At 41.7% G+C, this 16,258-nt stretch overlaps 1 protein-coding gene across 2 annotated transcripts in view; it reads right to left on the bottom strand.

Annotated features, from left to right (window-relative positions):
• trappc8 (trafficking protein particle complex subunit 8) overlaps nucleotides 1-16,258 on the bottom strand; it is a 157,750-nt gene that overhangs the window by 59,786 nt on the left and 81,706 nt on the right. For both annotated transcript variants that reach the window (XM_080194734.1, XM_080194735.1), the window contains 4 exons: nucleotides 14,017-14,117; nucleotides 9,097-9,202; nucleotides 7,751-7,882; nucleotides 3,030-3,254 (listed from right to left, as the gene is read on the bottom strand). In XM_080194734.1, the coding sequence (XP_080050860.1) occupies nucleotides 3,030-3,254; nucleotides 7,751-7,882; nucleotides 9,097-9,202; nucleotides 14,017-14,117 (564 nt within the window). The remainder of the gene's footprint in view (nucleotides 1-3,029; nucleotides 3,255-7,750; nucleotides 7,883-9,096; nucleotides 9,203-14,016; nucleotides 14,118-16,258) is intronic.

Raw genomic sequence — 16,258 nt, 5'->3', positions numbered from 1 at the left:
ACAATTTTCTTTTCATAAAACCACGTCGACTCTTGTCTTATGATTTAAGTGTCCTATTAATAGCTCTTTAATAACAGACTCCAGTATTTTCCCAATAACATGTTAGACTAACTGCTACTTTCCTGCTTGGTTCCCCCCTCTTGCACGAAGGTGACACATCTCGAGCTTTCCAATCTGCTGGGCCCTTTCCAGAATCTAGGAAATTTTGGAATATAACAATCACTGTATCCACTATCTCTGCAGCCCCTTTCCTGAAAGGTCCTATGATGCAGGCCATCTGGTCCAGGGGAGCCTTTAGTCTCATTAGCTTTAAGACTTCTTCCTCTAACAATACTGATTGCTTCCATCCTCATTATGCCTCTTAATTTCCTATATCTCAGGATGTTTTGTGCCTCCTACAGTGAAGATAGCTACAAAATATTTGATCAAAGTCTCTACCATAGAATCATAGAACCCCACAGCGCAGAAAGAAGCCCTTCGGCCCATCAAGTCTACACCGAACACAATCCCACCCAGGCCTTACCCCCATATCCCTACATATTATATCCACTAATCCCTCTAACCTAAGCATCCCAGAACACTAAGGGGCAATTTCTTAGCATAGCCAATCAACCTAACCCGCACATCTTTGGACTGTCTTCATTTACCATTAATAATTCTCCAGCCTCACCCTGTTGAGGGGCGAATGCTTACTTTATCTACTCTTCCTTTTCATAGACTTGTAATGTTTTTATATTTATGAGTTCTCATTTTATTTTTTCCCCTTTATTTTTAAAAACTGTTTTGTTGTTTCTAAAATTTTCCTAATTCTCTGGGTTACCACCAACTTTGTAGCGTTATAAGCCTTTTCTTTCATTGTGACATCATCCTTAGCCACAGATGGCACATCCTTCTATTAGACTCTTTTTCAATGGAATACATCTGAGCAGACTTATGAAACATCTCCTGAAGTGTCTGCCCCTGCTGCTCTACCGTCTTACCTGCCACTTCAGCCAACTATCTCAATGTCCTTGTATTTGCCTTTGAATTTAAGATAGTAGTTTCCAAACTAAATTCCTCATCTCCAAATTGAATGTGACGGCGTGTCACATTATGGTTTCCTACAGATTTATTGCAAGTGATATTGGTTGAGGGATAAGTATTGATCACTGAGGGCAACTTCCCTGCTCTTCCTCAAATAGTTACATGGGATGCTTTACATTTACCTAAGGGAGCTCCAGGCTGCCTTGGTTTAATGCCTTATCCAAATAATGGACCTTCAACAGTGAGCACTTCCTTAGTGGGGAAATTAACATAAATAATCCTTCATTACTACAGGTTGTACAATAAATACACTGGTAACGGTTCAAAGTGCAGATTACATTTTCCCTGCCCAAGGAAACTAGCAAGCAGAAAGTACAGGCAACATACCAATTTTCATACATCCCACATAAATCCTACATTTTAAAGGCATTTAGGGTGGCCCAGTGGTTAGCACTACTGCCTCATAGCACCAGGAACCCATATTCAATTCCAGTCTTGGGTGACTGTGTGGAGTTTGCACATTCTCCCCATGTCTGGGTGGGATTCCTCCAGCTGCTCTGGTTTCTTCCCACACTTAAGGTGTGCAGGTTACATGGATTGGCCATGTAAAATTGCCCCTTACTGTTAGGGGGATTAGCAGAATACAGACATGGGATTATGTGGACAGGGCTCGAGTGGGATTGGTGTCGGTGCAGGCTCGATGGGCTGAACGGCCTCTTTTTGCACTGTAGAAATTCTATGATTTCTATGAGACTGGAAATAGTTCACAGATAACACTATAATGAGTGATAGAGCAAAGTGCGCAGAGGACACAAAGTCTGCAAAGGGATATAGATAGTCTAAATGAGTGGGCAAGGATCTGGCTGTTGGAATACAATGTTAGTAAATGTGAGGTCATCCATTTTGGCAGGAATAACAGCAAAATGATAAAAAAATTGCATCATGCTTCTAAGCAGACCTGGGTGTCCCTGTGCATGAATCACAAAAGGTTGGTTTGCAGATGCAGCAGGTAATTAAGGTGGCAAATGGAATTTTATCCTTCACTGCTAGAGGGATGGAGTTTAAAAATGGAGGTCATGTTGCAGCTGTATAAGGTGCTGGGGAGGCCACACCCAGAGTACTATGCTCAGGTTTGGTCTCCTTACTTGAGAAAGGATATACTGGCACTGGAAATGTCAGGGGAGATTTGCAAGGTTGATTCCTGAGTTGAGGGTTGGTTTGAGGAGAGACAGTAGACTGGGACTATATTCATTGGAATTTAGAAGAATGAGAAGGGATTTTATAGGAAGATATAAGATTATGATTATGAAGGGAATAGATAAAAGATAGAAGCAGGGAAGTTTCTTCTGCTGGCAGATGAAACTAGAACTAAGGGCATAGCCTCGAAATAAGGGGGAGCAGATTTAAGACTGAGTTGAGGAGGAACTTCATACAAAGGGTTGTGAATCCATGGAATTCCCAGCTCAGAGAATGAGGCTACCTCACTGAATGTTTTTAAAGGCAAAGATAGATAGATTTTTGAACAGTAAAGGAATTCAGGGTTATAGTGAGCAGATGGGCAAGTAGAGCTGAGTCCACGAAAAGATCAACCATGATTTTATTGAATGGCGGAGCAGGCTCGAGGAGCCAGACGGCCTACTCCTGTTCCTAGATCTTATAGGGATATAAAATTATACAGCTTGGTCATTTCAAGACCAAGATAACAGGAATTGAGGGGGTCAAACCAACACTGAGGACAAAAGCAACAATCTAAGGACATAAGGCACCTTGCAGACAAATGAACTACAGTGGATGAATGGAAGGTAGTGCATGGAAGGAAAAATAATCACCGACACCTTAGAGGAGAAGAAACTGAATGGGTGAAGAACAAGAGCAGCTAGGGATACAGGTGAATTAATCACAAATAGCAAATTGCAGGCCTACAACTCAATTCCTAGCTCCTAACACAGGCAACCAAAGTAGTAATCAGGAAAACCACGTCCACTATAATTTTCTATTTTTCTTACCTTATAAACATATAGGTATTCCCTCAGGAAGGCTTCTTGCTGAGCAGCTGTTTGCTTACTGTCATTGATCAAAATATGCCTGAAGGCAGCCACTGCATTGTCCAGCTGTCGCAAGGTAAAGGACTGCCGACCGATTGTGAAGTTAATATGATCCTCTGCCAGACTCCATCCCTTACCTTTATAAACTTGCATGGCTTGACTGTAACACCGCAAGGCATGTTTGCGCTGTAATAAAAGCACATGATCAATGTGACCAAGGTTGCTGAATTTGAGAAAGCAATGCAAGCCATCTACTGAAGATCTGATTGAAGCATCAGGATCCATTGAGTAAATTCTAAGCATGTGCATGTTCCGTATGTTCAGTACTTACCCAGAGATTTTTTTTTAAATGCTTTACCTTATCCCAAATATTTACTCAATTTGGCCTGAATGGCCTCCTCCTGCACCTTTCAGATTCTGTGTGATTGTCATTTACAAGATCTCTCCTTTTACGTTCTCCATTTCAATATCACAGAATCATAGACTGCCGACACTAAAGAAGGCCATTCGGTCCATTGAGTGTGCACCCCACCTAGGCCCTATTCCCATATTTACCCCACTAATCCCCCAAACCTTAATGTCCTGGAACACAGGGGCAGTTTACTGATTTGATTTATCACGCATATTAACATAGTGAAAAGTATTGTTTCTTGCACGCTATACAGACAAAACATACCATTCACAGAGAAGAAACAAGAGTGTGCAGAATGTAGTACGACAGTCATAACTACAGTGTAGAGAAAGATCAACTTAATGCAAGGCAAGTCCATTCAAAAAGTCTGACGGCAGCAGGGAAGCAGCTGTTCTTGAGCTATTCTGGGGTATGCAACCTCAGACTTTTGTACCTTTTTCCTGACAGAACCATTTACCACAGCAAATCCACCTAATCTGCACATTTTTGGACTGTGGGAGGAAACTGGAGCACCCGGAGAGAGAGCCCACGCAGACACAGGGAGAATGTGCAAACTCCACACTGAGTCACTCACGGGTGGAATTGAACCCAGGTCCCTGGAGCTGTGAGGGTTAACTGTGCTAACCACTGTGTAGACATGGTAGTTAGCCAAACAAAAGGAATTCTACTGAGAGAGTTTTATATTTGGATCAGAGAGTCACTAACCATTAAAACTGGCTCCTGATCTTCACTGAAGAATCCTAGACTCACTGTCATAAGTTGATTGCACCCATTATTGTACGTCAGTAGAATGGATTCACTCAATTTGGTTACAAGCACTCTTCACTTCACTCCCTTCCAAGTGGATCTTGTATTTACTTTTATCAGAGCTTGTTAGGTCTGAAAGTTTACTTAATCCCATGGGTCTTTAGTGGACACAGCCATGGTTAGGGATGGTTACATTTTCAATTGAGCCGAGCCTCCTGTCCTACTCAGATCTTTCAGTTCAAGACAACGAACACACTGGGGCTGGCAAAATCAAATTATTCATTTGCTGTTCAAGATATAAACTTTACAGCAACATTTGGTTCACAGGAAGAACGACTTCCAAGATTTGGTTTGCAAGACCATCTAACAGATACTGTGTTAAGTTCTACAATTAAGATACAAATTAAGTTTTCTCTTGTATAGCTTGAACTGTTAACATTTTGATGTGCCACGAGAGCCCAAGATGTATTGCGTCTGTTATTTCTTCATTACAATTTAGCGTGTCTTAAGTGGTATGTTGACCTTTGCCCTGCTTCCTGCTAGATCACATTGCCCCACAAGGGAATCTGGGCCAGGCAGGAAGAACGTGCATTTTTATCACAACCATCTGGAGTCGGCTTGAATCTCTGCCATCCATTTTGCACATTCCAACATTTAATCCTGTGCAGCTTTGACAGAGGGTCAACTGGACTTGAAATGTCAACTCTTTTCTCTCCTTACAGATGCTGCCAGCCCTGCTGAGATTTTCCAGCCTTTTCTCCTATGGTTTCAGATTTCAGCATCTGCAGTAATTTGCTTTTAATCTCGTGCAGCTTGCTTTGGTGTTAACGATTTCCTATTTTAGTCTCGAGCCCAATATCCAAATCCTTAGCAAGTAAAAATCAGTCCTAAAACAGAGCCCTAGGCCATACCACTAACAAATACTCTAAAACTGCCCTGAGCTGTTCTTATTGTTCCTTCCTTTCTCTCTGAGTTTGGAATCCAATCTTCTAATTATACACAACCATGTGGAATGCTCTCCATGGAGAGTCAGGATGTAATGTTAGATTTGTATAGAAAATTAGTGAGGCTGTAACTGGAATATTCATGTCCTTCTGGTCACCACATTAGAGGAAGGATGTCATTGCTGTGGAGAGAATGCTGAGGTGGTTTTCAAGAATGTTACCAAGGCTTGAAAAGTATATTTATGGACGACAGACTGGATAGCTTCGGGTTATTTTCCTTGGAAAAGAGGCTAAGGGGTGACTTGATTGAGGTGTACAAAATTATGAGGGGCAGAGATAGAGTTGGCAGGGTAAGATTGTTCCCCTTGGCGGAGAAGGCAAGAACCGGGATACAGATTCAAGATAAGTGGCAGTAGGTGCAGAGGAGACATGAAGAACGTTTTTACGCAGAGGGTGGTGAGCGTCTGGAATTTGTTGCCAAACTGGTGGTGGAAGCGGAGACCCTAAACTCTTAAAAAAAAACCTCCTGGATTTGCACCTTAAATGCTGTAAACTATAGGGCTATAGGCCAGGTGCAGGAATGTAAGATTAGAAAGGGCACTTGGGCAACAGTGGGCTGGCACGGACAAAATGGCCTCTTTCTATGCTGTAATTTTTCGACAATTCTAACCTTGTATACCAGCCCCACTATCCCCCGCCCACATTCTCTCAAACTTCATATATGCCACATCCACTATATTTCACTTAAATCTATCACCTCCTCAAAGAACTCAGTCAAGCCACAATCTCATTTCCGATACCTCTGGCTATTACTATTTTTAATAAATTGAGACATTTAACCACTTCACATTTAAAGATGCCCAAATTTTCTGCACCACAGCTGTTAAAGGGAAATAAGTTGATTAGTTTAACAATGCATAATTACGATGGCCTCTCTCCATTTACTGACACACCCACTGAGAATCGTGAAATAATACTATTCCTAGAGTCTCCTGTATTTTCCCATTTTGCTCCATAAGCAGACTGATGCAATGCACTTGAGCCAGCCTCCCATATCCTACCTTCCAATTACCACTGCAAGATGACAGTGGTTAGTTTTGCTGCCTCATAACGTCAGGGACCCGTGCTCGATTCTGGCCTTGAGTGACTCTCTGTATGGAGTTGCACATTCTCTTTGTATCTGTGTGGGTTTCTTTGAGTACTCCTGTTTCCTCCCACAATCCAAAGATGAGCTGGTTAGGTGGATTGGCCATGCTAAATTGCCCCTTAATGTCCAAAGATGTGTAGGTTAGGGGGATTAGCAGAATAAATAAGCAGGATTCTGGCAATAAGGTCTGGATGGGATTGTTGTTGGTGCAAACTCAATTAGCCAGATAGCCTCTTTCTGCACTGCAGGGAGTCTATGTAATAGACCATCGCTTCTGTGCTCTGTGACACACGCTGGTTCATGATTAAGCTACACCTTGATTTTAAAATGATCAACTTATTTTCAAATCCCCCAATGCCAGCACTCATCTCATTCTCAACTCAAGAATGTCTGATTTTAATTGCTCCATCATTGGTGGCTGTGTCTTCAGCTGCCTAGATCACAAGCCCTAGAATTCCTCCTTTAAACCTTTCCAACTCTTGACCACATTGCTTCTTTAATAAAATTGAAAGCCACTTCTTTGACCAAGTTTCAGCTGCCTGCCATATTAGCACTTTATGTGGCTTGGAGTCAAGCATTGCTTTGTAATGCTCCTGTGAAGCAACTTAGAGCATTGTATTAAATCAATAGCTAAATACAAGTAGTTATACTTGCATCATTGGGCTATGAGCATAAACAGCAGCGTTTTTATAGTGACACATTGGGTTATGGGCTGCTGTGTCAACACCATGCATTCCATCAACCATTATGGCTACGCTAAAGCTTGCACGGAAAATAACTGAATACATGCGGGAAATATTTTTCAGAACACGGGAAGGAAAATGATGCACTGATATCAAAGCACAATGACAAAGACATCTGTCCCCATGTTTCCAGATTAATTTTGTAAACAAACGGTTCCAGTTCTAGATCCTATTCACCACCCTGCTCTCAGCCATCTATCAAAGCTATTTTGCCCCTTGCCCAAGGCATCATGACTACACTGCCTAAGCAATCCATGGCCCAATTCTCCAAATCCATGATATCAGATTTACAATGGTTACAAACAAGATCTACAAAATATATCCTCTCAACTTAATTTCATTTTACAAAATGATGATGTACTGAATACCAACTAAGTAACAGTAAAGAGAACAAGTTATCTGGAAATCTCCAAGGCAATAAATTTACTCAGAACATTTATAATGCAAGGAAAAATTCAACATTGAAAATGCAACTTGAGTCTTTGAAACCTGAATGACTGGAGGACTTCACCCAAATAATGCATGAGAAAGGAGTCTATTGTGTATACAACACAACAAAGTCAGATAGAGTCTGTGAGGCAGTCAGGCAGATTGTGACAAAGAGGCAGACAGAGACGCACAGAATTAACCATCTTAATGCATTATTATACATTTATTACAGCAAAAAAAATTAAATACACCATGCTTACCTGATCAGCTTTGCCAAACCGATGGCCAGCCAGAATCATATGGAAAGCAAACTTGCGCACCATAGGAGAACGCATGTTGATGAAACAATGGGCAGCTTGTTCCAGTAAAAGTGCGCTTCGCAGGTCAGAATCCTGTATTCAAAACAATATGACCTTTCGTATCACTGTAGGCTGATTTCAAAGCAATTTTCCCCAAATAATAATTAATATATTTAAGAACTTTTCTTTGTAATTAATATCCAGATTCGAGGTAAGTAGGGGCTGAGAAATAAATTACACCAGTGGTAATCTTAAGGCTCTTGGAAAGCAATAAGCACATTTTAAACTTGCACTGTAAAATGAAAAGAATATTACGTTAAAGAAAAGAATCAATGTGTGTGTGTGTGTGTGTTTGTGTGTGTTTATGTTGGTGAAGCCAGCTTCAGAGTGCTTGGGCATGATCATGAATCAGATGTTTGGCTTCTCATGCAATCTTTCTGGCTCACCATACTGACCAACTGGCGTGTGAAACCAGTAACATGGTGCCCCTTGTGCCCAAAGCTGTCCCTTATCTACTCTTACGGCCTGTTAAATCTCAAACCAACTGAAGACTTTGTCACCTTGGTAGACAAACCTGAAGGCTTCAGTGTCTGGGTCTAATGAAGCTTCTCCAAATCCAAGTATCTCCAATGCTTGGTCATATAAAGCGGATCTGAAATGTGGTCAGGCTAAAATTTCCCTTCTGTGATATGGATATGTCCCATGTTCTCACCACCAATTCTCTCGCTGAGCTTGAACTGTAGAAGCACTTCTCTCTGCTAAATCACATTACTGCTACCCAATGAATTAATCTGCATCAGTTTCCAATTCACCTGCTTACTGTTGCATGAACATCACTCTAAACAGTTAAGACAGCCACAATAAACTAATGGAGATAAAATATTTTTTCACTATTTTAGATGACTACAACCCAGAAGGCAAGTTAGTAGTCAATTCATTAATGAGAATATGACCATTTCTCCAGGAGCAAACTTCAAAAGAAAAAAAGCTGCTTTGCTTGTTAGAATTAGAGACGCTGCCTATTTATAGGAGCCAAAGGATTGCAGATATAAATGGAAATGGTCCATCCTCACACAGATTAATCCTCAATTGTCTCAGGTGAGTCATATAGGCAGATATGATATTTCAGTGTTGTCTTTAACATGCATATTCCATTGGATGATGAGAAAAGCAATTCTATAATCAGATGTGAAGCATGGACAAAAAAAAGTTTAAACCGTGGAAATACTCTAGCTATAGTTTAGCCAACACTGAAATGCAAAGCAATCATCAAACTCTAATGGAAAGGAATTTTCAACTTTTCCCACCTCACTTGTCATCCGGATAAGAAGAGTTGCAGCCTCCGAATATTTGGCTTGGCTTTTTAAAATTTCAGCACTTAGTAAAGTGCACCGCTCCGCAAGTACTAGGTTCCTAGGATAGAGCAAGTTAAAAATTTTAAATTTCCAAGTTGTATCTGACTAACCAAACTAAAATCACCTCAAAATCCTTTTAATTTTAAATTTATAACAATTATAGTTTCACCAAGTAGTAATTAACTTATGAATCTGATATACAAGATGGAAAAAATCTTCAAGTTGTCCTTGAATAATGTCTAACAGAATGAAAAGCTGCTGACCCATCCACGTCTATCTTTTAGCATGATAGTTCCATCAAATCTGCCGCCAAGCAAATTTCAGCAACCACCCTTGAACTGTACTGCATGTAACTGTGCCAAACTAAACACGAGACTAAAACTGACCTGCACTGAAAAAAAAAGTCAATCTACACAGACATTGTGTTTCAATCCAATCTAGCCAGGTTTAAAATGGTTCACTCTTCCAGAGACAGGACACTAATACATTGGCTTCCATAGCAACACTAAACTTCAAGGACCTGAAATCAGAGTTTAAATCTATTCTCACCACTAACGATTAGCAGAATCTTCTCTACACCCTCATCACATCAAAACCCTTCAGAGAATGCTTGGAAAAGGCAAGATTGCATACAATGGGTTTATCAGGAGCTACAAATCTTGCTTGGACTTTAAAGCAAAGATTTATCAGAAGAAATCATTTGCATTAATCAGGCCCTCTCATGCTAGTTTCCTTCATGTATTTTACAGAAACTCGAAACAAAGGTCAAGGCATGTTGGTCTTTCTAGATTTTCAGAAGGCGTTTGACAAAGTGCCTCACAAGAGGTTATTGCAGAAGGTCGAGGGACATGGAGTTGGGGGTAGGGTGTTAGCGTGGATAGAGGATTGGTCCTCAAATAGGAGGCAGAGAGTGGGGGTCAACGGGTGCTATTCGGATTGGCGGATGGTGACTAGTGGAGTGCCCCAGGGGTCGGTGCTGGGGCCTCAGCTTTTTACCATTTATATAGATGATCTGGAGGAGGGAACCGAGTGTAGGGTGTCGAAATTTGCTGATGACACCAAGATTGGGGGAACGGCAAATTGTGCGGAGGGTGTGGAGAGTCTGCAGAAGGATCTAGATAGGCTGGGCGAATGGGCCAGGAAATGGCAAATGGAATTTAATGTTGGCAAGTGTGAGGTGGTCCACTTTGGTAGGAAGAATGGTAGGAAGGACTATTACTTACGGGGCGAAAAACTGCAGCAGGCGACGGTGCAGAGGGACCTCGGGGTCCTTGTGCATGAGTCGCAAAAACCCAGCTTGCAGGTGCAGCAGGTGGTCAGGAAGGCGAATGGGATGCTGGCCTTCATAGCGAGGGGGATTGAATATAAAAGTAGGGAGGTCTTGCTGCAGCTGTATAGGGCATTGGTGAGGCCGCAACTGGAGTACTGTGTGCATTTTTGGGCGCCGCACCTGCGCAAAGATATTTTGGCCTTGGAGGGAGTGCAGAGGAGGTTTACTAGGCTGATACCGGAGTTGAGGGGGTTGAGCTATGAGGAGAGGCTGAATAAACTGGGCTTGTACTCGTTAGAGTTTAGAAGAATGAGAGGAGATCTCATTGAGACGTATAAGATGATGAATGGGATGGATAGGATAGAGGTGGAAAGACTCTTCCCGCTCAAAAAAGACAATAGGACTAGGGGGCACAGCCTCAAGATAAAAGGGGGGTGGTTTAGAACGGAGTTGAGGAGGAACTTCTTCACTCAAAGGGTGGTGAATCTCTGGAATTCTCTGCCCGTTGAAGTGGTGGAGGCTGCCTCGCTAAATATTTTTAAGACGCGGGTTGATGGGTTTTTGATAGGAGAGGGGATTAAGGGTTATGGGGAGAGGGCGGGAAAGTGGAACTGAGCAGCGACAGATCAGCCATGGTCTTATTGAATGGCGGGGCAGGCTCGAAGGGCTGGATGGCCTACTCCTGCTCCTATTTCTTATGTAAGTAGGAAGCTGAATGCATCGAAAAATGACTGAAACAGGGAAAAAAAAAGGGCTAGGAATTAAGGGTGATCTCAAACAGGTAGAACATGGGAACAGGCATGCACTTGGGATGTGTGGTTTCCCATGTGTGTCAATGTTTTGAACTCAGAAGTTGGAGAAGGCACTGAAAATTGTAGATTATACCAAAATGGTGAATGGGAGAGGAATGAAGCTAATAGTTTTTTTTTAATTCATTCATTCATGGGATGCAGGAGTCACTGGCTGGACCAGCATTTTTCATCCATCCTCAAGGATAATTAAAAGTCAAACACATTGCTGTGGATCTGGAGTTACATGGCACATGATTTTTTTCGTTCATGGGGTGTGGGTGTCTCTGGCTGGCCAGCATTTGTCTATCCCAAGTTGGTGGAGGGCAGTTGAGAAATCAACTACATTGATGTGGCTCTGGAGTCACATGTAGGCCAAACCTGGGAAGGACACCAAGTTTCGTTCCCTCAAGGATATTAGTGAACCAGATAGGATTTTTACAAGAATTGATAATGGTTTTTTGGTCATCATTGGACTTTTAATTCCAGATATTTACTGAATTCAAATTTTACCATCTGCCACGGTGGGATTTGAACCCAGGTCTTCAGAACCTTGGGTCTCTGGATTACTTATCCAGCAACTATACCACTACACCGCTGTCTCTCCAAAAGAGATCTAAATACAAGATGATAAACACCCTTGAAAAGTAGGCACGAAATAGCAAATTAAAGCAAGTGAGGCATGAGGTGGTTCATTTTGGTAGGACAAATAAACAGGTTATTTATTCATTGAAAAAGAATGAAATGAGGTAGAGGAATAAACAATCTGGAAGCAGGCACGCAAATGATTGAAGGTAACAATGCAAGCTGGTAATGAATGCAAACAAAACTGCAGTTCATTTCAAGGGAGACAAGACACAAAGCAGGCAATGTTAAATTGGAATAAAAACTTCAATTAGATCAGACATGGCATATTATACACAGTTCTGATATCCAAACTACAAAAAAAATATTGAAACACTTCAAAGAGACAAAAAAGACTGACAAGAACATGACTGGAATTGAAAGGGTATAACAGGCAAGAAAGATTGAGCAGGGTGGGGGTTCATTACTAACAGGAGGCAGCCCAATGCAGGACTTTAAATTACAGGAAGGGTTAAACAGAACGGAAGTGGAGAAACTATTCCCATTCACAAGCAGAAACAAAAGGGGAGGATGTAGACTGGAGAGATAGCTATCAACTTCCTTTTACAAGTGAAGAACTCAGTGGAACTTGCTGACATGGGATGCTTGAAGTAGACAGCACTGATAATCTTTAACAAGAAGCTTGAAATGTGTGTGAAGTAGAAGGGAATAAAGGGGTATTGAGATGAGTGGTGGCTGGAGACAAGTGTTCAGAGTAGGTGAATGCTCTTACAGAATATAAACACCGCCACAGACTAGAGTTTAATAACCTGTTTTCATGCTGAAGACTCCACATAATTCCATCAAATCAGGCAGTTAAACTCTATTTGCCCTGCATCCAAAACCTAAACCTTGAATTTCTGAGTGTTGTATATCCTAAAGGTATTTCTTCTGTCTCTTTGGTTTTCAAGCAAATTTGAATGCAAGGGTTATTCAATATATGAAACAAAGGCACATCCTCTGCACTGGTGCAAGGCAAATAATAAAAAAATTCCATTTTGGACTCATGAAAACTCATAACATTTATCATCTTCAAAAAAAAAATCACACCTCTATTTTAAAAATGTTGTTATCTCCAACACACAATAAACACAGGCTTTAAAAATAACCCAAACATGCCTCAGCTTTCTTTCTTTGCTTCGCTGACTGAACTCAAATGGCCCCAGTACTGAACCATTTCCTACACAAGCCTCTGTGCACCCAATATTTGGCTGTGGGGTGAGAAGAGGTGTGCGTGCAAGGCAAGGTATAGGAACATCAGCCAACCCCAAGTTAATGCAACAATTACACGCTTATATTTTTCAATGAGTCTCCATGGAACGTCATCTGGAGTAGGGACACCAGCTAACCTTCCTCTCTTATTAGGAGCACACAGGAGATTGCAGCTATCTCCTATTAATCTAGCTCTGAGTAGGAAACTCAACCAAATGAATATTAAGCTTGGGTTCTTTGATCACACTGGGCTGTGAACCAATAAAGCCAGAGGAGAAATATTATTGATTCAAGACAATACATAAAGAAATTATTATTTTTAACGTTCCCCTCCATAAGTAGCTAGTACTTCTGTTTACTCATCCATAAAACCTCATATCATAGAACCCTCTTGTGCAGGGGGCCATTGGGCCCATCGAGCCTGCAATGAACACAATTCCACAGGCTTATCCTCATAAGCTCACGTATTGACCCGAGTTAGTCCCCCGACATTAAGGGGCAATTTGGCATGGCCAATCCACCTAACCCGCACATCTCTGGACCGTGGGAGAAAACCCCATGCAGACACAGGGAGAATGTGAAAACTCCACACAGACAGTGACCCAAGCCAGGAATTAAACCTGGGTCCCTGGCACTGAGAGACAGCAGTGCTAACCACTGTGTAACCAGGCCACCCTTTAAATTGGGCTGTTAAACCTCTATAGATGCTCGAGATCTTGTTGACATGGATTCACCATTTTCTTTACTGCATTATCAAAATAGCCTCAGATTGCATCAATAGTAATTCATTCTTCTTTAACCCTTGCTCAGTTATGTTCCCGATCCCTTTCATTCTCCTAATGCAAGGCCTTGCCACTAAACTCAAAGCTGATTCCTCATGTTAAAACAGCTTGGAGCCAGTGCAGGATTAGTTTTAGCACACCACCACAAACCTCTTCCCACTCCCTCCCCAGTTGACTTGACCAAGATACTACGTACTTGCAGAGGTCCTTGTATGTCTGAATAGCTGTCTCCATGTAATGGGTGGGATATTGTCTCTGTGCTCCAGGCTGAAGAAAAACGGATGCTGCCGCCATTTCCTTCGATATGTTAAAATTTTACAAAAAGGAAGCATTACTTGCAAGTGTCAGTATAACAACAACGTAACTTTACAATATATTTTTCTTCAAATTAGTTTTTGAAGGGGTGTCTGATATGCAACACTGAAATGGATCAAAAATTAAAACCTAAATGAAAAAAGTTGAATGACGCATTTTTGTTTATTCGTTCAGGGGACGTGAGTGTCATTGGCTGGGCCAGCATTTTTATCCATCTCCAATTTCCCTTTAATGGACTATCTTGCTATGGCATTTATGAGTCAACCGCACTGCTGTGGGTCTGGAGCCACATGTAGTCCAACCAGGTAAGGACAGCAGGTTTCCTTCCCCAAAAGGATATTGGTGAACCAGATGAGATGGATTTTTACAATCTACAATGGTTTCATTAGACTTGATTACAAATTTTTAGGAATTCAAATGTCACCATCTGGTGGGATTCATACTTGGGTCCCCAGAGCATTACATGAGTCGCTGGATTACTAGTCCAGTGACAATGTACTGCTGTCTTCCCTGTACCACAAACCATTAAGAGTCAAGGTCACATGATAAAGAAGTGAAGAATGAATATCAAGTTCAATTGCACGTCCATGCAAACATTATGCATTCTATTCAGCTCTTTTGCAAGGAAGGGTAGAGTTTGAATTAATGACTGAATTCCAGTCAGACAAGAATAAATTTTGCAAGGTACAGGATACAAGACACAGCAGGTTCAATTCCATCATGATTCACGCAAGTACCAACTTCCTCATAGAAAAATGCAGCAAAGGAGGTGGCCATTCAGTGCATTTTCTACACGTCAGCTCTTTCAAAGAGTTATCCAATTAGTCCCACTCCCACACCTCTTACCACCACCCAAATTCTCCCAGGTCAAATATTCACCCAACTTTTTGAAAGTTACTATTGAAATCTGCTTCCACCTGCCTTTCAAGCCATGAATTCCAGGGAATAATTTCTGATTTCAAAAAATAACAATTCCCCCTGTTGTTTCTGGTTCTCTTGCCAAAAATGTCAAATCTGTAGTGAATTTTAATTCCAATGCTTTAGTTGTTCAACATGTTAGGAAGAGTATCCACAAAAATGGCGGAGTTAAATGTTGGCGTGTAAGGGAGGGGTAACCCTTACCAGAAGCAGGCTCAACACTCCCTTTGGAGTGAATCATCCTTCACCTCACACTCAGTGGCTCCAAGATGCCATTTGCATTCAACACTGGTTATACTCTGGTAAACTGTTTCAGTGGGCAGTCAAGCCAGGCGAGGGTGGCTGTCAAGTCTCCTACCCTCAGCAACTTAGGGATTTGTCGATCCTGGCACATGAAGACTGATCCCAACAGACTAGGCAGATGAGATCAATCTTGAAGGTGAGTCAATATTGTCTTGTGGAACACACAGCTCAAGGCACAGAAGACTTCCTGGTCACACCACAGCCAAATCTATCTCCAGTCATCTAGATTTGGCTCGTGACTGGATCGCGATAGACAGGCCGAGATGAGGGCACGAGATTGGTGATGTGCAACTCTCCTATAATATAATCCAATTCACACACGTCTTAACATCTTTCCACCATCCTTCATCCATCATCCATCACAAGTCCTGTCGCAAATGACAAGGGACTCAACTAGCATGGATTTGCAACCAACAACAGTTTGCTAAACTGTTCTGTTCTAAATCCATCTTATGGATTTAGAACACAGAACAGTGCAGCATAGCATAGGAACAGGCCCTTCAGCACAACATCATTGGCCAAACATGATGCTAAATTAAATTAACCCCTTCTGCCTGCTGTTGGTCCTGTTCTTCATATATTCATGCACTTATCACAAAGCCCCAATTGTACCTGCCTCCAACACCACCCCGGCAACACATTCCAGACACCTGACATTCTCTCTACAAAAAACTTGCTCTTCACTTCCCCCTCTCACATTAGGCACATGATTCCTAGTATTAGGCATTTCAACTCAAAGAGAGAGTCTGTCAACCCTATCTATGCCTTTCAATTTTGTAGATTTCTATCAGGACTCCCCTCAGCTGCTACTGCTCCAGGGAAAACAATCCTAGTTTGACCAGACTCTCCTTATAGCTCATACCCTCTAATTCAGGCAGCATCCTGGTAAACCTCTTCTACAC

This window comes from Carcharhinus amblyrhynchos, chromosome 8 (assembly GCF_965287045.1).
Source record: "Carcharhinus amblyrhynchos chromosome 8, sCarAmb.v2.hapA, whole genome shotgun sequence".
NCBI classification, from domain to species: domain Eukaryota; kingdom Metazoa; phylum Chordata; class Chondrichthyes; order Carcharhiniformes; family Carcharhinidae; genus Carcharhinus; species Carcharhinus amblyrhynchos.
Note: the sequence above shows the minus strand (reverse complement) of the source record. Positions and strands in the feature narration are given on the sequence as shown.